This window comes from Rhinolophus sinicus, chromosome 3, assembly GCF_057876585.1.
Source record: "Rhinolophus sinicus isolate RSI-liver-muscle chromosome 3, RSI-T2T, whole genome shotgun sequence".
In the NCBI taxonomy this organism is placed as follows: domain Eukaryota; kingdom Metazoa; phylum Chordata; class Mammalia; order Chiroptera; family Rhinolophidae; genus Rhinolophus; species Rhinolophus sinicus.
In genome coordinates, this window is record NC_142503.1 from 84,227,553 (window position 1) to 84,250,080 (window position 22,528).

Below are 22,528 nucleotides of genomic sequence, written 5' to 3' on the forward strand. Positions count from 1 at the left end.
ATGCTTGATGATTTCAGCCTTCTTGAATTTATTAAAGCTTGTTTTGTTCCATATGCACTTGAAAAAAAATGTGTAGTCTACAATTTTTGGATGAACTGTTCTTTAAATGTCTATTAAGTCGATCTTGTCTAATGTGACTTTTAAGGTCATTATTTCCTTATTAATTTTCTGTCTGGATGACCTATCCATTGATGTGAATATGGTATTAAAATACCCTACTATTGTATAACTGTGGATTTCTCCCTTTATGTCCGTCAGTAATTGCTTTATATATTTTCTCTTGTGGTTTTAAATGCTAGTGCTCTCGTCACTGCTGTGATCATGCAGTTAGCAAATAGGTCTGGACTTAGAACAGGGCCAGGGAAGAAAATAGTGGGGAAGAGCAAAAAGAATGTTCCATTTACACTCTGTAGGTTGTAGAGGCCCTGGTGTTATGTCCAGAAAGATAGGTTTTCTTGGCGACATTGCTGCACACAACTAGTGCAGTTCTGCAATTGGCACCATCCTCAGAAAAAGCGAGGAGAGAAAAGAAAAAAAATCGTAAAATTCACCCTTGTATGGATAATTTTTCACATTTTTGGCTTAATCCCTAATCTGCTTGCTATTATTTACTTTTTAGATCATTGTATTTTATGTTTTGTCTGGAACTTCAGTGTTAATCAGTGCGAGAGAGAGGCTATAGAGGGCTTCTTTAATCTTGGTTGGAATCTAGAGCACTACTATTTAATTGAAGAGAGATATTAGCAACAGCCTTGGAACTTTTTATATATTAGGCTGGTGCGAAAGTAATTGTGGTTTAAAAGGTTAAAAATAATTGCGAAAACAGCAATTACTTTTGCACCAACCTAATAAATAATCTCTAACACACTACTAGGTGATGATGTAGGGTAAGAAAAGAATATACATGAGATAATGGATTACAGAATTATACAGCTGAAATCGATGTAACTTTACTGACAGTTGTCGTCTGAGTAAACTTTAAAGTAAAAAAAAAAGAGAGAGAATATACATTTATTAAAAATACTGCTGTCTCCACAATTGCATTTTATCTTGGACAACTATATAGTCCTGGTCATCTGGAGCCTGTGCTCCAGGCAGGGAAGCCAGCGGTGTTCCCTTCTACCATCACTTCCTCGTTCAGTGGCCACTTCTCCATACTGCTTTCTACCCAGTGGAGAACAGCTCTTCTTGTAGTCACCAGTGAACTGAAAGGGGCAGAGCGAGGCAGGGGCAGAGTCCTGTCAGCCTGCAGTGAGTGACTGCTCCATGGCTGCTCTGAGCAGTCAGGCAGGGCACTCACTCCAGGCTGCTGGGGGACGGGCACCCGAAGGGTGTGTGTGCCTCATAGCCTCCCCACTGTGGGCTGAGTGCTGCTCCACAGCCACTGCTAGAGGAGCCCCCATCCGCACCATCCCCATCCTGCCCTTCACTCTTGGGCTCTGAACTATGAGACAAAAGGATCCTTCTTCTCATAGAAACACGTTAGTTTTTTTCCCTCTGATTCTAGTGTCAGGGAACTGTGACTAAGATATTAACATACTATGAATGTTCAATTATGATAAGACGTTATAGATTGTAAGTAGTCTATGAATTATAGCTATGTACTGTTACAATTTTTACTTTGAACAGTCATATTTATTTCAAAGAATTTAAGAGGGAAAAGGTATAGCAGGTCCTCAGATAATGTTTCATTCAACATCATTTTGTTATGATGTTAATGAGAAGGGGAAAAAGGCAATTCCCAGCTGGGGCCACCGTGTATGGAGTTTCCATGTTCTCCCCATGTCTGCCTGGGTTTTCTCCCACATCCCAAAGAGGTACATGTTAGGTTAATTGCATGTCTAAGTTGTCCCAGGCTGAGTGAATGAGTGAGTGTGACAGTGAGTGTGCGAGTTCGCCTTGTGATGGAAGGGCGCCTCAAGGATTGGTCCCAGAGTCTGTGCCGGCCTTGATCCCTGAGCTCCTGGGGCAGGCTTAGGCCACCCATAATCCTGTACTGGAATAAGTGGGTCGGAAAATCATTATCTTAAATGTTTTTATTAATCTTTCTTAAATGTATGTGTATAGTTTACATTTATTTCAGTGTTTAATATTAGAAGTGTTTTGAGTCTTTATTTAGAAGTTTGGTGAAGCTTTTGTGACCAGAAATTTGCCTTAAGAACCTGAGTGGAAGGTACAGAGATTTCCCATATCCTGCCCACAAACACACACGAATTATCCCTCATCAGCATCCCTCACCAGAGGCGTGCGTTTGTTACAATTGATGAAACTACAGTGACACATCATTATCACCCAAAGTCCACAGTTTACATTAGGGTTCACTCTTGGTGTTGTACATTCTGTGGGATTGGACAAATGTATTGACATGTACCCACCAGTAATGTATGATACAGAGTAGTTTCACTGCTCTAAAAGTCCTCTGTATTCTGTTTATCCTTTTCTCCCCGAACCCAGTGTCTTTGTCTTTTCCAGAATGTCATATAGTTGGAATCACACTATGTGTAGCCTTTTCTGGCTGACTTTTTTCAATACATTTAAGTTTCCTCTCTGCCTTTTCATGGCTAGATAACTCATTTCCTTTTAGTGCTGAATAATATTCCATTGTCTGGATGTACCACAGTTTATCCAGTCACCTACTGGAGGACATCTTGGCTGCTTCCAAGTTTTGGCAATTATGAATAAAGCTGCTATGAGCATTGTGTGCAGGTTTTTGTATAGATGCAAGTTTCAACTCCTTTGCATAAATACTAAAGAGTGTGATTGCTGCACTGTCTGATAAGAGTGTGTTTAGTTTGGTAAGAAACCGCCAAACTGGGACGGCCCAGTGGCTCAGGCGGTTGGAGCTCCGTGCTCCTAACGCCGAAGGCTGCTGGTTTGATTCCCACATGGGCCAGTGGGCTCTCAACCACAAGGTTGCCGGTTCGACTCCCACAAGGGATGGTGGGCTGCGCCCCCTGCAACTAACAATGGCAGCTGGACCTAGAGCTGAACTGCGCCCTCCACAACTACGATTGAAAGGACAACAACTTGACTTGGAAAAAATCCTGGAAATACACACTGTTCCCCAATAAAGTAATGTTAAAAAGAAAAAAAAGAAACTGCCAAACTGTCTTCTGTATGAGTCCTTTTTATGAAGAGAACAACAGGAAAAACGAATCGATGCTGGCAGAAGCCAGGTGGGGAAAGGGTAAAGAATGGAAGCTTCTGGGGTTCATAATGTTCTCTTTCTTGATCTAGGTGCTTGTTACACAGGGATGTTGGGTTTGTGAAAATATCTAGCTGTGCACTTTTGACATATACAATTTCCTTTTTATGTTTTTTTTTTTTTAAGAAAAGTATTGGTTTTAACTATTATAAGAAAACTATAATAAAGCTAAAAGCTTTACAGTCTAGATTTCATTATGTTGGTCATTTTACTTTAAGGTTAAGAAGTACAAAAATAGTCCCACAGCTTAGTTAAAATGTAAATGAGGAGAGGGCATATTTTTAGTTTGAAACTAGAAATTTTAGAATAATCGTAGTCTTAATTCAACTAGTATTAAACCTTCCTCCTGTGGTAAAGCAGTACTTTGAACTTCTTACACGTGCAATATATTTTGGTTTTGATTGTAGAATAATCTTATATATGATTAAAGCATTAAATTTTGTTTTTGTCAATCATAACACAATGTGACAAATTAGTATCTCAAAAGGGGTGATTAGGAAAGGTTTTCTTATTTCACTCTTAAGTGACTTTTTGTTAAGGGAGATGAGTAAAAGTGTGTTTTTGGTTCATTCTTACCCTCAGAGGAAGAATTATAAATAACTGTTCTTGTTCTTTCTTCCCTGCATAGCAAGAGAATGTTCTGTTTCTGTAATGTATAGAGACGTGATTAGAATAGATAAATGTGCCAATCCATTTATTACTGTTTGTTTGGGTTTTTTTTAACAGTCAAGTCCATCATCTCCAGAACCAACTAGTCTTCTAACTGAAGATGTTAGTACAAACTCCAATGGTCCAAAACCTGCAGAAGTTGTGTTAGATGACGACAGAGAAGATCTTTTTGCAGGTAATTGTAACTATCTTTATTTTTTATAATTATGGCCAGTTGTAGTATATATCCTGTTACAAATTATTCTGTAAAGCAAAACTGAAATTTTGTGTAACGTGTTAGTGGTAGCTCTTCTTGTTAACAACTTAGAAGGGTAAGAAATTTCCAATTAGATAACTTTGTGAAAAATAATGGGCTGTTGAGAGAAGCAAAAATGTGATCTTTTCTGGTTTTAAGCATTTGAAAATAAATCACATAATTTGATTGTTTGATCAGCACTTAGACTTAAGAGACTAATAATGGTTGTGGCATTCAAATTTTGAGAAATAGCAGTGATTGTACTCTTTATTAATTACAAGTTGTCACAAAGCAAAATTAAACCCTGGATTTAAAAATCACTAAATTTACAGTCTATTTTTAGTTGAAATCTGTTTATTTTAATACTTCAGTATTTACTACCTGTTTCATTTTGATTTACTTTTAGGTGAGTAAATGATGCTTGAGGAATTCATTTTATTAAAGACTCTTTCATCTTGAAGTCACAAAATTCTATATAGATGAACTATGCTGAAACTTAACAGAATTCTGTGTGTGTGTATGTGTGTAAGCGGAGAGGATTTTGGATTTTTTTACAGTATGCAGTTTGCCAAGTGAGGACTAAACAGTGATATTTGTACACTTAGATGATGAGAAAAATCTTTTTCATGTTTCAGTCTGCCTAGCAGTCTGTACTAAATATTGTGATTCAAATATGGTCAATGTCAGTGTTTGTTTTAAAAGAAAAGAGAGAAACAGGGACAAAACATTCAACATAGTCGTATGTTTCCTTTGTTATTTACAAACACTTTTTTATGCTTTATCTTTTATCTTAAACTCAGCTGCATTTCATAACAACATCATTAGTTATTCTAAACCTGAATGAATTAATATTACACTTGCATTTTATTTATAATTCCTTTAAGCAGGTATATTGTTCCTCCTATGGAGGAGTATGGTTCTAGGAAATCATAATAGAGAGTAGCATTGTTACCAGGATGGTGAAAACTATTGTTCAGTAATAAGGACATGTACTTTATTTCTACTATATCAAAGGGGAGAATATAGATTTTTTTTTTTTTTTTTTTTTTTTGAATTTTTGTAAGAGTTTGAGTCAGGCTGATTAGGCGCCAGGATGCACAATCTCAAATGCTCGAGAATATAGTTATTGCTCTAGTGATCTAGCTGCTTTGATTTTAAAACCAAAAGGGATTAGATTGTATCGGTATGTGTGCTGATGTGTTTAGGGTAGCATTTCAAGTACCAGTATGTCAGAAGTGGTACCAGAAAAAGTTCAAGTGTGACGTTACTATTATTAGCTTAGAGAGTGTTCACCAAATATGTTTATTACGGAGCCCTCTCCACCGTTTGTTACATCCTGCACCAGACTCCACTGAATACATTTTAGGTTACGGTTCTAGAGCAATAAGTGAGGGTGAGCAAATTGCCAATATTGAAATTGTACTAGCCTTTTGGGACGTGTTTCTGCCAGCATACTTAGCTTATTTCACTTAGCTTTTCAGCATATAATACCAACTATAAGTTTAGTGAGTATTCCTTTGTTTAAAAATTCTCTGGTGTCAATTATATGAGTGAAATGTTCCTTAGCTGGCATTATCATAATCAATTTGTGCTTGTCCTCAAAGTATCTCTTCAAAGGAAAAGTTTGTCATTATACTTAGTACCTATGGGGCATCTTCTGGAACCTTTAGGTCTGGTTTACAGTAAACTTTGTGAACTTATAGTATGTTAGTTTACTTTTGCTAAAAAAAGTCATGAGAAGAACTTAAGGCAGACTGCATTAGTGTGCTGAACCTAAGTTTCTATGCATTTCTTTTCATTTCCCCCTCTGTATTAGTTACTTAGATCATATTTAGCTTTTCTTATTTTGAGGCCTCCTACAAAAGAGTCTTTGAGTCTGTACAAAGAACACAAAACCTGGTTTATCAAGTGAAGTAAAATGATTGAAACGTTAAAATAACCTTATACTGATATCGCAATAAAGTTACAATGTGCGGTGGCCAGTTAGCTTAGTTGGTTAGAATGTGGCTGGTAGCACCAACGTTGCCAGTTTGATCCCCACATGGGCCACTGTGAGCTGTTTTGTTTTGTTTGCTGCTTGTTGTTTGGCTTGTTTGTAGGTTAATGATCTTACACCTCCTAACTTTGATATACTGCTTTCTTATATTTATTTCTCATTGGTTTCATTTATTTAAAAAAATCAATACTGTCACCCCAATACATTTTAATTTATAAACAAGAGTAAATACTAGCAATCTTAACACGTTGCGTACAGATCACGAGAATCTTTGTTTTTTCTGAGCCATGCGTTAAGGACGATAACGAGAATTCTCGTTTTTACTGTTGACTCTTTTTACTTTGCATATTTTATTGAATTATTTGTAGAATAATTATTTATAGAATAATTTATAGAATAATTTATTTGTAGAATCTATTATTTATAGAAAAATAATAAATGACATAGAAGCATTTACACTTTAAAGAGAAGAGTGCATTTTAAAGTAGTTTCTTTTAAAAACCTGCCAGAACAGGGGTATGAGGGATTTAAACCCCGCTGTACGCAACGTGTTAACTGTCTGAAGTTGCGTGTAAAATTTTAATTTGCTATCTTAGGGTCATCTATTAGTCTGTTCAATGTCTCTAGACTATTTTCCTACCTCTGGTTACCATAGTTGGAAAGATTTTGGTTATTATTATTTTTATTTTTCATGTAAAAAATAAAGAGCTGTGCCAAGTAAGGATCTCATCAATAAGAGATAACCAGTGATAGTAGATTGATAAATAAATGTTAAGATGTTTCTATTTAACATGTTATTATTGCTATGCTTTTTGAGGTGTTAAAATTAAAACGGCTCACTGACTACCATTATTGCCTTCCCAAACCTCTAAGAATCTGAGAACCTCAGGCTAGAAACCAGCGGTCTGATCCTCTGTGCCTTCCAGTCCTACTGCCTTATCCTGATATCAGTTCTATAAACCAGCAGAGCTGTGGTTTCATTATGGCCACTGATAGTCATTTTCGTTTTTCTGGTTTTGCTGTTTGCTTGTGTGATTATTTTACTTCCATGAAATTCTTCCCTCATTGTTTTTCTACCCATCCAAATCTTCTCTGATCAGTTTTGTGAACTATTCCTGATTTTGTCTCCCATCTCAACTCAAATTGTAGTATTTGTTCTGTAGTTCATACAGCAATTAAATGTCTTCTAACATTCTTTTTACTATTCTCTTTGCTATTATTTGTCTTTTATTATTATTTAACATTCCACATGCTTATGTCTTGTTTCCCAACTAGATTATAAACTTCCTGAGGGCAGGTATGATATTTTACATTTCTTTGTGTTTCTACATTGCATTTAGCACAATCTTACATAACTTGTAGACACTCAATTTATTGATTTGATTTGGTTTTAAATATATTTAATTTTAGGTTTTCCAAGTGAATGAGCATTTAAAATTAAAACCTAAACATTTAATTTGCTTTGTGTCATATCTGTGTATTCAACTAATATCCAGTAATCTTTAGCAGTAAATTGCTTTAGATTACTAACTTCATGAATTTTCCGTAACAAATCTTTAATCCCAGTTGGGATATTTCTGGGCAGCCTTCTGTTATAAAATTTGTGTTCATATGTATACAATAATCATAATGTTAGTTTGAATAAAAGATTTTGGAAGGTAAGTTACCGCAAGTACAAGATATATTACAAATCCAAACACAAATGAATGTGGAATTATCCACATTATTGCTTTCCTACTAGCTTTATCCCTACCACTAGTATAGATAATAAAGCTGATTTACAGGAATTCTTCTGAAAATCAACAAAGTCACTGTTGGTTTTAAAGTTTTGATAAACAACTAAGGAAGGATTTATAAAATTATAACTATTTTAAAGTAATATTTTGATATTTACTTGTGGGTAGTATGAAATATTTTTCATAATTCATATATAGACTATTGGGGGTTTGTTCCCACTGTCCTTAACTAACTTGTTTAATTTGTATCTAGAAGCCACAGAAGAAGTTTCTCTGGACAGTCCAGAAAGGGAACCTATCCTCTCCTCAGAGCCTTCTCCTGCAGTCACACCTGTGACCCCCACTACACTCATTGCTCCCAGAATTGAATCAAAGAGTATGTCTGCTCCTGTGATCTTTGATAGATCTAGGGAGGAGGTATGGAAAAATATTTGTATTCTAAATTAATATGCAAATAATACGTTTTTTGTTCCCACCCACCCAACATTACTCTCCTGTTAGTCATTTCTAATCAAAGCCTTTTAGACATTTTGGAAAAAGCACATTGGCCTGAAGAAGCCAGGAGATTTGACTTCTAATTTTATCTCCATCACTTTTTAAACCGGTGACTTGGGCAAATCACTTTCCTTAAGTCAAAGAGTTTGTCATTTGTGATCTTATGATGATGTGTGTTCTCAGGGTCCTCAGTTGGTCAAATAAAATAATGTATGGAAGTACTTTGAATATTTAATCACAACAAAGTGATATTTTGAGTAATTTTATTTGATGAAAGCATGTAATAAATGTTAGTGGTTATGTTGGCAGAGTGGAGGATGGGACCTGACTGGAGAGAAAGCGTAAGAGGGCCTTCTGAGGTTTAATGGTGGTGTTTGTTTCTTGACCTAGGTTCTGGTTGCAAAAATATATTCACTTTGTGAAAATTATCGAGCTGTAAACTTAGGACCTATATACTTCATGTATGTTATATTTCAAGTAAGGCTTACTTTTTAAAAAATCTATACAAGAGGGCAACCTTGAAATAAAAAGATTGTGGTTAAGAAGAAAACTCACTTTTCTTTTAGATAGTCTTAGATTGTTAATATAGCTTTTAAAAATTAGCAGTATTTAACAATTTCTGTGCTTCTTGAGAATAACAAAACTTTCCTGCTGAGCTGCTTTTAGGATTGGTTCTCAAAAATGGCATTAAAAAGTGCTTCTTTATAGTCTCATAGGATTATAATTTGTCGTACTTAACTGCTTTTTTTCAGTAAGCTTTATAATGCTTTCATTGGCTTCAAGAACACGTGTTTACTAGGTAATCAGAGAAGTCATGATTCTGAAGTTGCTTATTAGTATAATAATTTGTGCAGGTATGTAGGAATCTACTGGCAGAAGTAATGGCTACGTTCTGGTTATTAAAGAGTATAGCTACAACATTGAAAAATGCTATAACAAATGATTAAGGAGCTAATTGTTTTAATAATTTGAGTCTGAAGATTTGATATTAGAACCAAAAAAAAAAGTCCAGCATTTCTACAGAAGACTGGAACATTTTTTCTACATCTGAGTTGTAAGCACACAAGATTTTGTATTACTTCTCCAAACGATCTTTTTCCTGCTGTGTGTGTGTGTGTGTGTGTGTGTGTGTGCATAGTTAGGAAACATGAAAGCTTTTATTGTTTTCTGAAATGGAGTGCAGAATGGCGTTTTTAGTTGATTGATTTGACGGTGACCCTAATGAAAGATAGATGGTAAAAATTATAGTTATTAGTGTTATGACAATGACATAAATTGGAATCTTTAACACCAAAAACATATCTTTTCTAGATTGAAGAAGAAGCAAATGGAGATGTTTTTGATATAGAAATTGGTGTATCAGATCCAGAGAAAGTTGGTGAGTCGACATTTATTATATTTTGTGCTTGCTTCTTTTTCATAATTAACTTTGTTGTTAATGTGTTGTTTTCCTTTACTAAATGCATTGTTACAGTATTAAAATGGTACTTTCATTTTTAAGCTTGTGGGGGCTTTTTTCTTATTTTTTTCTAGCTTTATTGAGATATAATCGACAAATAAAATTGTATATATTTAGGATGTACAATGTGATGATTTAATATATGCACACATTATGAGATGATTACCACAATCAAGTTAATCAACACTTAACCTCACATCATTAACTTTTTGTGTGTGAGTGGAGTTAAGCTTATGATTTTTAATAGTATTGTTTGATTTTTTTCTTATAGGTGATGGTATGAATGCTTACATGGCATATAGAGTAACAACAAAGGTGAGCCTTTTGTTCCTTTAAAAAAATATTGAGCCCACACTAAGTGTGGTCTGAGGATACAGGGATGATGCAGATGTAAGTGATCCCTGTCTTTGCCAAGATGACCATCCAGTAGAGACTGCAAGTAAATTGTTACAATGAGTTGTGAGTGGGTTGGTAGGTAGAGTAGCATCTTCTGTGAGAGTATGCAGGAAGGGAGCTAATCTAGACAAAATTAGGAGGAGTGATTGGGGGAGGTGGTGCGGAAGAAAGAAGAATGGTTTTCTAGGTAAAGGGATTTGCCTGTGTAAAAGCCGGAAGTGAAGAAAGCAGTTTGCTTTCCAGGATCTGTAAGAAGTGGCATTTGATTTAATTCTTTGGCACTGTGCCTCCCTATGTTATGAACAGCCACATTAAGGAGTTTGAACTGTCTCCTGGGGATAATGGAGAATCATTGAAGAGGTTCAAACAAGAGTGTGGCACAATTAGATTTTTGTTTTAGAAAAATCTTTCTGACTCAGTATAAATCAGGAGAGTCAAAGTGGAGGTCGGGCTTTCTAGTTAAGAAGCTATTGCGATTCTTAAACGGATTGGAGGCCTTCAGATCTTAAAAGGGAGAGAGAGAGTCTGCAGCAACCCTGCAGTGAGAAGTAATGCTTTATATTAAGGCACTGGTTCTGGGGATGAACAAAATAAATGGCTTCTTGAGTTAGGTAGGAGGTAGAATCGATGGGCCTTAGACATAAGAGGTGAGAAAGGAGGGATTGCCTAAGTTACTAAGTAGAGGAACTTTGTGGTACTTGGAATGATCCTGGAGAAAAGGCAACACAAGTGGAGGAATGCTGTATGGCCAGGGTGAGATTTGTTAATTCATTGAACAGATATTTATTAAACACTGGGTCATGCTGTTTCCAAAGCACTAACACCTGATAGTAAACAACACACACAGTGCCTTTCTCTTATGGAACTTACGATGCAGCAGGGGAAAAGATGGTGAATTTGAGGTGGCAGTGAGATTTAAGTGGAGGTGTCTCTTGGGCATTTTGATATGTTGGACTGAAGCTCAGAGGAGATCTGGGCCAGAGGTAAAGATTTAAGCATCATTAGCGTAAATACAGAGTCAATGAGATGAGTCAAGGATAGGGTAAAGCAAACATTTTTTTGTCCTCCTAAGTTTCTTTAAAAATTACTGTGATTTAGGTTTTCTTTCATTTGTTAGAGATCGGTATACCACGTTAGTTAGCTATTCTGCATTCTTTTATAAAATAGACCAGTGTGTGTGTGTATATATATAGATGTATGTTCACAATTATGTATAACATTAACTTCTGAATAATTGCTTAGTATTCAAAATTTGAAGTACCTCTTCTTCACTTGTAGACTTCTCTTTCCATGTTCAGTAAGAGTGAATTTTCAGTTAAAAGAAGATTTAGTGACTTTCTCGGTTTGCACAGCAAGTTAGCAAGCAAATATTTACATGTCGGTTATATTGTGCCACCAGCTCCAGAAAAGAGTATAGTAGGTAAGTATGAATCAAAAACTTAATTAACTTTCGTTACTGTTCGTTGTTCAATTTTAACTATATAGATTTGTGGATTCCATGATCATTCACTATCATATAATGTCTAGAGAGGCTGAATTTGAATATTCCATTTATGACAATCATTCATCAACAGAAGACTCTATAAGCTAATAGTTTTATTTTCTAACACCTGAGGATTTTGCTTCATGTAATACAACGATGTTAAATATTGGGTCAGAATTTGCCAAGTTGAAAGCCCTAGTAGCCTTTTAGGGTCATTAGAGTACCATATTACTGAGAAACACTCAAAGGGATATAATATTAATAGCATATTAATAGTGTTTTCTAAGGGATAGAGGTGTTTGGCTCTCAGCTATACATTATCCAAAAAGATTTGATCTAGCCTTGCTCAGATAGGAGCTATTTAAACTCAGTTTATTTCGTACCTCAATTTAATGTTTAAAACATTTCTACTTACACAAATAATAAACGTTTAGCTAAGACTGTGCAGAAAATTAAACGAGAAGAACCATTAAAAGACAACTGTCTGTCATTTCTTAAAATTTTTTATTGTTTTTTTCCTATTTTTGCAGTCATAGGTTTTTATTTACATTTCTTTATACATAAGATTATTATTCTGAAAAATACGTAAGATGAATTTTGCTGATTTTTATTTTACTTTTTCAAACATTTGGTTCGAAGAGCAATTTTATCAGTATCTTATGATTTTGAAATCAGATATATTTGAATGGGTTTGTTACATTCTTTCTTTTTTTAATTAAAAAAATCTAGTTGTGCAGTTCTTTAGCTTCTTGATATTCTTAATATTCTTGATATTCTTAATATTCTTCAAACTTACTGAAAACCCTAAAGAGCTTTTAGTTTTGAGGGCCCTATTGATATTTATTGTATGAGACTATTTTAAAGTTATATTTTATTAATTCATTTAAAAACAGTAAGCTCACTACCTGTTTAAGTTTTGTGAAAAGTAATTTTTGTAAAACAAAAAAAGAGTAGCTTGTTTTTTTTGTTTTTGTACTACATTTTTGTAAATTAATTTCTGGCTATTAAGATAGCTATATTCTCATCTGCTTCTGCACTCAATCTGTTGTGGTATAACGTATCAATAACCTTTTATAAAACTCGACTGAGTTTTACTCTCAAGAAAGAATGAGAGTAAAAAAGACAAGTAATATCTTATTATTATGAAAATAGACTTTTGTGCACCACCCCCTGCCCCCATAAAAGTCTCAAACCTTCCAGTTATCTCACCATACTTTAACACTGCTGATCTGGTGAGTAATCTTCTTTCACTCTTCTCTGAATTATTGCAATGATATCTTTGGTATCGTGCTATCTGTGTAGGGAATTAAGTTTCATCTATCATAAATTACTTATTATTAATATCATTTTTATCTTTGACTAAGTTGTGCAACTATTTTATATACCAAAAGAGGAAAAGCAAATTATTTCTCATTTTGGTGGCTAGATAATGCTAGTTTTAGTCTTTAAACATTGACCAAAAAAGTAAAGATTTAAAAGCTAAATTTTCATGCTTAAGTTCATTGTTTCAAACTAATATTGTGCCTCAGTAATCTTCAACCTTCCACAAATACTGCAGTATAATAAAATAAAGTAAGAAACTAAATCCTAAGATCATTCTTTCTGATACTGATTCTGACAGCCTTCAAAGTGTACTAGGGGATACAGACACAGTTATGTTCATATTAATCATACACATTGCCAGGATAACCCATTAAATTGTAAGACTATCAGTTAAATTATAGGAATAATTAACATTTATTGAGTGCTTACTGTGCTAAGGCACTGTGCTAAATAATTTACCTACGTTCTCCTGTAATCCTCACAACTTAGGTTAACTTACGGAAGCAAAGCTTCATCAAGGTTATGTAACATGCCCCTTGTCATGTAGCTACTAAGAGGCAGAACTGAGCTCTGAATGCAAGCATCTTACTCCAGAGATTGTACTCTTAGCCACTCTTATTCTAATTTTGGTATGAGTTTTTCAATACAATTGTGATTTGCTTTTATTTTTTACCAGTTTTTGAAAATAATCAATGCTATGTGATTGTAGAATTGTCTAATACACATTTAAGAGGATTAAATTGTTTTTAAAATTATTTGTTTATATACCACTTTATTCTAGAAAGGATTTGAGGCAACTACATATAATGCAGTTTTTTAAATATATAAATAAGAAATTAGCAGGAAAAATAATTATAGTCAAATAGTAAGATGAAGCCAAGTTAGTTTCCTCAAAATGTGTGCATGAAGTCTGAACAGTTGTTAAAGGTGGGTAACAAATTGATAAGTGTGCTTCCTGGTAACCAATCAAGTAGAAAAGCAGTCATTTAAAAATTTCATAGTGTCTATCAGGTTTTTAAAGTAAAAATTAATACATTATTAAGAAAATTTTAAGATATGGGAGGCTATTTTAATTACATAGCCAGTGGTTTTCAAATAAGAAACACTGATAGTGGGTTGGTAGAATAAGAGTAGTAACTTCTCTTCTTTGCTGGAAGCTGTAACTGCCACTGAAGGGAGAGGAGTCTTTTTATTAGCACGTAACTGGTACCACTTTTATAAAACCTTACTTGACTTAAACATAGTATTTTACTAAGCTTTCAGACAAGAGCAACAAAGAAATTGGAAAGTCTTAAGAGGTAGCTGGTTAGAGTAAAGTTTTTTTAATTTGCCACAGTGGTCCATAATGGTTACTTCTAGGAAATAACATAAGCAGAAGATTCTTGAAGAAAAAAAAAGAACTATATCATGGTAAGGTTTTTTCCAGGGAAACAGAATATGTGAAATAATGAACATCCCACATCTTGTAATCCATTCAGGGTAGGTAATTTTTAAGTGTTTGAGTTTTCTTTTTCAAACTATTGTATTTTAGAGGAATTAAGTTAAACAGAACATTTATAGGTGATGCATGTTTATTCCCCAGGTATACCAACCTGAGTAAGAATTATGTGGTTTTACATAATCCATTTTTTAATGAGTTTATTAAGATATAATTAACATGATATACAATTCATACATTTAAAGTGTATAATTAAATGGCTTTCAGTATTTGCGCATACAAAACCATATCCATTTTATAATTTTATTATCCCATAGACATAATTCTCTAATTTCCGCATCCCCCCAGTCATAGGCAATCACAAATTTACTTTCTTTCTCTATAAATTTGCCTATTCTGAACATTTCATATAAAGGGAATCATATATATTTCTTTTTGACAAGTTTCTTTCGCTTAACATAATATTTTCCAGGTTCATCCATGTTGTAGCATATGTCTACAGAATTGATTTTTGAAAGGAAAAAGAACAGGAAAAGAGAAAAATCTACAGTCTAATATATTAGTGTTAAAATTGAAATTGCCAACAGAAATTATTAACATAATTTTTATTTTTTAAATTTGAAGAATTCTAAACATATCTATAAAAGAGCTTGTTATTTCAACTATTAAAAAGCCATCTATGATAATTAAACAAGAACATGTTCTTAAAATCTACCACAGAAAATATTTAGCAAATTCATGGATTACACTTATTTTTATTTTTCTACTCCCCAAAGTAAAGAACCTTAATTATTGCTCATAAGAAATGAAAATATTAATTGAGCTTCAAATTACTAATTTGAATTTTATTGAAATGCAATCACATTTTAATTTACTAGGAGTGCAATATATAACAGATTAGGAAGGAATTGAAAAGTTACAGGTCAGGAAACTACAGACACAGCTCAACCTCTGCTCTACTTACCAAGTAGAATTGTTACTACCTATATCATGAGTTTTAATTTTTCAAAAGTATGATACTAGTTATAAATTGAGATTTTTGTCAAGTTCAAATTTAAAGTATATATTTAAATTAGGCAGAAATGATTGTAAAAGACTATTATAATAATATACAATCATCATGAGATTCATTCAATGTTTTCAAAGGCATGACCAAGGTCAAAGTGGGTAAAGAAGATTCATCATCCACTGAATTTGTAGAAAAACGGAGAGCAGCGCTTGAAAGGTAATTCTAGACGTCTGTGCTTTATTAATCTCATGTTTTTAGTTCAGCAGTGTAAGTCTAATTCCATTATATGGCACAACTATATTGCAGTGATTAATTTTTTTCAAAATACCACTTGACTCTTATCAAGAGTACTTTAGTGGCCGCCGGATGGCTCAGTTGGTTAGAGTGCAAGCTCTTAGCAACAGGGTTGCCAATTCAGTTCCCACATGGGCCAGTGAGCTGCGCCCTCTGCAACTAGATTGAAGACAACAAGCTGCTGCTGAGCTGCTGGAGGGGTGGCCGGATGGCTCAGTTAGTTAGAGCACAAGTTCTTAACAAGGTTGCCGGTTACCCCCACTCACACCCGCCCTGGAACTAGTTTGGAAACGGCAACTGGACTTGGAGCTGACATGCGCCCTCCACAGTTAGATTGAAGGACAACAGCTTCAATCATGAATTGGAGCTGATGGGTCCTGGAAAAACCACACTGTTCCCCAGTATTCCCCAATTAAAAAATAAATACATAAAATTAAAAAGTACTTTAAACTTAGGTTAAGAAAATTGCTTTTTGGGGCAGCTGGTTGGCTCAGTTGGTTAGAGCCCGGTGCTCATAACACCAAGGTCAGTGGTTCTGTTTCCACATGGGCCAGTGAGCTGCGCCCTCCACAAATAGATTGAAAATAATGACTTGATTTGGAGTTGATGGGTCCTGGAAACACCCACTGTTACCAATATTCCCCAATTAAAAAAAAAGAAAATTTCTTCTTTAAACAACACAATACTGTATGCTTCTGCTTTTATTAATCCTCACTAATAGTTTGTCTATCAAAATAACACCTATTTTTGTATCATTGTTACAAGCAGGAATGTAAAGGCGTGAGTTAGTTGGTGATAGAATTATTACGTCCTAGCTGTAGTCAGCAAGAGAAGTAAGAAGCTATCAGGCTTATAAAAGGAAAATACAAATTGTGAGTGGGGGAAAGAGTTGATAAAAATATTTGGATAAAAATAATACTTCAGTATTATTTAGATTCTTAGGAAGTTATATTCACATTCATGTATTGTGTTGGATAATTTGGTTAATTATAGTTCATCTACATTAATCTTTCCTTTGAATTATTGCTAGGTGAGAACATTATTAAATACAGTGAAAAATTAGGTTTGTGTTCTCTCTAATTTTGTATAATTGATTTTGACTTCAGTGTACAAAGGTACCATATTTTGCGGTGTATAATGCACTCCTGTGTATAACGCGCACCCACATTTTTGGCCCAAACTTGCAGGGAAAAAATCTTTTCTTTTAATTTTTTAATTCAAATTTTTATTTGTTTACATTTAGGTACTTGTTTTTTGTATTTTGAAGGAATTTTAGCATTTATTTTTTAACATTATGATACATATTTTTAACATTATAGAAATTTTATGTACAAATAATTATAAAACACAAGAGCAGAGACAAAGTACAAGAAATTTTATGTACCAAAAGCAAATTTATGATATTTCTGCATCATAAAAGACCAAGAACTGTTCATTGTTGCAAGTTCCTCGTAAGTTCAGCAAAACTGATTATTGTGTTCCAGGGTATTATTTTGCATATGAATATCATTATTGATTTCTAGAGTTACACTTTTAACTCATAAGCATGAATAAAATAATTAAAAACGTTTATATAGATACGGAATTAGTACTACCCATGTAAAATGCGCATCCTCATTTTTCCCTCACAAATTTGGGCAAAAAAGTAGGCATTATACATGGCAAAATACGGTATTAGTGATTGCTTGAGTTGATTGTACCTTTAAAGGCTGACATATATGTTCTACCTTCCTTTAGAGTGCTTGACTTAACACACTTCCTGTAGCTTAAGTCTTGTCTTCCTTGTGGCCTACTAAAAGTGGAATGGATGGATGGGAGCATTCCCATTCCCAGAATTTTAACATTTATTCTTTCCTCGCTATGCTGAAAATGTGAGAACAATTTGAAACTCTCCTAAAGCCCAACTTTTAGAACATAAGTTGGAACATAAGTAATGTTTACCTAAAGTTAAAACATTTTCTAATTTTATAGGGTTTTTTTGTTTGTTATTTTCATTGAATTTTGTTTAATTAAATGTGCTTATTCTTTGTTTTATTTTCTATTTCTGCTTAAAATCAGTGGTTGGGGTGGGTAGGACAGATTTTAGTGAGTAATATATATATATCTCCAGGGTACAAATTATTTTTTAAAACTTTTTTTAAGGCAACATATTTCTGGATTTTAGTACTAAATTGTTTTAATTTTCAGAAAATGCCACAGTAAAGTCAGGTTTCAACAGTTTGCAGTAAGAAAAGCTAAAAGATACATAGTTTAAAATCTTGTATTAGAGAAGACTTAAAGATGAGATTATGTCTGTGAGAATCAGCAATTACTCAGGAAAAGGATTTAAATTGCATCGAGAGAAATTTAGGTTAGGCATTAGAATTGATTCTGTGTGAAAGAGGTCATAGACTGAATATTTTTAAGAATAAAGGTAGATAATGCTCTGCCTTAATTTCACTTAGTCCTTCCTGAAAGTGGAACCATGACCCTTTGAGAAACCTTTCAAGTCCTATTTTTCTAAGAGTAAAGTTGAAATATTTCAGATGGCATGTTTGATAAGGAACTTAATGAAGATTTATTGTACCAAGCACATATAATTTGATTCTGCATTCACCTTTCTTGTAACTTGAATGCAGTGCATAGTACTTACCACACCTTCATGCAGTATGAAACACTAGGGAGAGTTTTAAGGAAATACTGAAACCTAACCTAGTGTATGTGTGAAGACAGTTTCTTTACTGGTAAATGTTACTTGTTAAACACTGTTTTAGTGGAATACCGCAGTAGTGGAAAAAAAAAGAAAACGTGTACTGAGGGAAAAGTTCGTTTTGCATTAGAAAACATGACTAAGGAAAATACAGGTGTAAAGGTATAAAAACAAAGGAACTGGAATGATTTTTCTAAAGTGATTTTTCCATGGCATTTCTTCAAATTTAAACATTAGAACAGACATATCTGTGGAATACCCAACCTCATTGAATCCGGTGAGTCAGGGAAGTACTTTTCTTTGTATATACTATGATATTTATTTACATATTTATTTGTTTGTTCAACTTAGAGAATCCAGATGACTCTCTTGAAAGGAAGGATAAACATCTGATATTATAGGAAGAGAAAAGGAGTGGTTAAGTACTTCCTTGTGCCACACTTGTAAATTACGCAGAAACTACTTCTATTAAGAGTGTCTCTAAGATTGCTCGCTTGATTGTTTTGAGAGTGCTTCACATCTTACCTTGATAGCGTATTGAGTTTATTTTATAGGTAAGGATGCACTTCTGCAAATATGAACTGAGAAATACAGAGTACCACAATACAGTGTGTAGACTTAGAATCCTTTCTTTGTTGAAGCCTGCACTCCACTATGCACTCCACTCTCTTGTGACCTTGGACAAGTTATTTAACCTCAGTTCTTTCTTCTTTAAGATGTAAGTGTGTCAGTTAGGAATGTATTCATTCTAAGTACCTAAACACCAAACTGGAAAGGCCTAAACGTAGTGTAGATTTATTAATCCACTCTTTCAATATCAGGAAGCTTGGAGGTAGGCAGATGTTTAGGATTATCTAATTCATCAGAAAATCCTATTGCTTCCGTCTAGCATCTGGAATACAACCATTTCTCAAGTCTTCTACTAGTCCAAATGCCTAAATTAACTTTAACAGGCTCTTAATTTGTCTCCCTGGTTCCGTCCTTGCACCTCTACTGTTTTTTAATATAGCTATCCTTTTAAAACATAAGTCAGATCATATCGCCCTCCCCCCATTTCACTCAATAAAAGCCAGAGTCTCTAATGGCCTACAAAACCTAATATGACATGCATTGTTCACTCTGTTCCCTGTTCCATCTCATGTCCTCCTTGATCACTGCTCTAGGCCACACTGACCACCTTGCTACCTGCCCCTCACAGATCCCAGGCAGTTTTCCACCTTAGGGTTTTTTTACTGGCTGCTGCCACTGCCTAGAAAGCTTTTGTTCCCAGGTATCTGTATGACTAATTCCCATACCTCTTTCAAGTTCAAATGTTGAAATATCACCTTTCCTGTGAAACCTATTCTGATCATTGGCTTTATTCAAACCTATTTAAATTGCCACTAACCATACCTCACACACTTGATCCCATTTACTGTTCGGTCCTTTCTTTTATCCACAGCATTTGCCACCTTGTCGCATACTACATAATTTATGTTTATTACATTGATAGTTTATTGTCTGTCTTCTCTTACTAAAATGCAGGTTTCCCTAGGGAAGGGATCTTGTTCACTGATATATTCTGAGTATTCAGAATAATCACATATATATATAAAATGCTCAGATATTTGTTGAAGGAACAACTGTATGTCATCAAAGAACCAGTCTCCTTTTGCCTTTTTTATTCTCATTATTAGTATGTGTATTTGAGTTTCAAGCAAGGAAATATTTTTAACTTTGTAGAAATCAAACATTTTGTATAACTTGCTTCATTTTGTTTTGTTTTTGGTAAGTGAATGGGAACTTTAAAGCCCTAAGTGATTCTTGTAAATTTATCAGTAACCTTTTCCTAGAACGAATCTGAAGAACTACTGACCCCCTCTTGTTGAGTCTAATACTTACTTTTCATTAATTTCATTGAGTCTTTCTGTCTTCCTTCAATGTTCCTTTTTCTTTCGATGCCTCTTTTCATGTGTTCTTCCTATATTCTTTTCTTCTTTTTCTTCTGTATCCTTCCTTTATATATTTACAACCCTATCTCACTTTAATTCTGAATTGATGTATATTTACCAGTATTAATTTTAAAATTCAATTTATGTTTCTGTTCTTAATTTTTAACATTACGTAAGTTTAATATTTTTGTTTTTAATGGTTAGTTGTTTTAATGGTTAGTTCCATGTAATCCTCTAGACTATCATTTTCCAAAATTGATTCCTCAGAATGCTAGTATGTGGGAGGGTTGAAAAAGGAAGAGTTAGTTAGTTGAGTTTTGTTAACATAGGGTTTAACAAAGGGAAACCAGGTTTATTTCCTGCAGGACTTCTCACAGCACCAGATATGCTGCTGTTCATTATTAATCTTGATGAGAGGAATATGAAGTCACTTGGGAAAGCTATTTTACAATATAAGTAGTATTGGGTATTTCCATTTAGTTTTGAAATATTGGAACGTTTCTTAAAGGTTGTGTACTGTTAATGTTTTGTCTTCTTTCTTGCTTGTTCGTTTTCACAAATGTCTGAGTGCTTGCTATTTACCAGCTGTTGTGTGCACTCAGGTGACCAACGTATGCAAACTGCTGTAAGCAGTAAGCAGTCTAAACAACTAAATAGCTTACCTAATAGTAAGTAAAATTCCGCTGGGAAAAGACCAACATTTCTTGAATTTACTGGATAAGTGGTCCTGCTGCATCTCTTTTTTAACATCATAATATAGGCAGCAAATATTATTTTAAACCACAGTGTAGATTGTATTGCACATATCTTTTAAATACTCTATTGTAATGACTTCTTTTGTGAGCTAATGATTTCAAATCAAGTTTAATATGGTATGTATTCGATTTAAAAATACAAAAATACGTGATAAAATAGTCATTTTAACCAATGGGTCGAATTTGACTGTAGAGAAGGTTATGACTTTTTTTACAGAAACTTTATTTTAGGCATATTTTATAAACTTGTAAAAAGGTAAAAGCAATTACTGACCACGTTTATTCTGCAGAAATTAGAATAAAGATATATTAACTGAGGTGAAATATAATTGAAATATTCATGTAATCTTTAATCTGGGGAAAGAGCAGTTTTTTAAAAAATGGGATTAGGTAAATAAGATCAATAATGGACCTTTTTCTTTTTATGAAAGAATGATTGGTAATTTATTATGGATGACAGGGAAATGTGGGCTTTTCTAGTAAGGAGAATGACTGAAGTTGGGCCAGTAGTGATTTAATAATGGTGTTTCTCTTTACTTTTCATTTTTATTTGATGTGGTGTCACATAAGGAAGACATTTATCAAAAATTGCAAAATTTTAAAAATAGAAATATTGAAGAAAATATAGTCCTTGCCAAATAAGGACCAGAACTGATTTGATAATTTAAAATCTGACAAGGAAAAAAACTGGTAGGCTGTTCTCCATTTTGGTAATATATAATAGTAATAAAAATATAGTTGGAATATTTATATACTGGGTGCCAAAAAAATGTATATACATGATTTGTATTCATCTCTTGTTATCGGTATATATTGAGTATTACAATTTTAATACAGTTTTTTCCTTTCTTAAAATATGGATACATTTTTTGGGCACCCTCTACATATACATATATACATATGTATATATAATAACATATATATAATAACTATTATAGATAATAACTATTTTATATACATATATATAGTGCCAAAAAATTGTATACACACTTTAAGCAAGGAAAAAAACTATTAAAATTGTAATACTCAATATATACCAATAACAAAAGACGAATACAAGTCACATTTGACTTCTGCAATTACAGGAGGTGCTCAAAGTGGTTACCATCAGTGTCCAGACACTTCTGATTACGATGATCTACTGCTTGAGCAATGTTGACCAGTATCCACTATATACTACATTTTTTTTGGCACCCCCGGTGTATAGTGATAAGTTTCTTGGGACTCGGAAGTAATAAGTGGGGAACATATTAACTCCACCCAAAAATAAAATTATTTGACAAACTCGTATACTCTTTTATACTTTGCAATGAGAAGTTTGGTAAGTTATTTAACCTCTCTCCAGTTCCACTCTCATCCCCTGCCATGTCTCTTTATACATAAATATGAATTTTCAAAAGATGAACAAAAATTTT

General features: G+C 33.8%; 1 protein-coding gene across 1 annotated transcript in view; it reads left to right on the forward strand.

The window, feature by feature from the left end:
* Window positions 1–22,528, forward strand: part of SNX2 (sorting nexin 2) — a 52,240-nt gene that overhangs the window by 16,586 nt on the left and 13,126 nt on the right. The window contains exons 2-7 of the mRNA XM_019728009.3: window positions 3,932–4,049; window positions 8,095–8,258; window positions 9,648–9,714; window positions 10,067–10,110; window positions 11,470–11,611; window positions 15,582–15,660. Coding sequence (XP_019583568.3) covers window positions 3,932–4,049; window positions 8,095–8,258; window positions 9,648–9,714; window positions 10,067–10,110; window positions 11,470–11,611; window positions 15,582–15,660 — 614 coding nt within the window. The remainder of the gene's footprint in view (window positions 1–3,931; window positions 4,050–8,094; window positions 8,259–9,647; window positions 9,715–10,066; window positions 10,111–11,469; window positions 11,612–15,581; window positions 15,661–22,528) is intronic.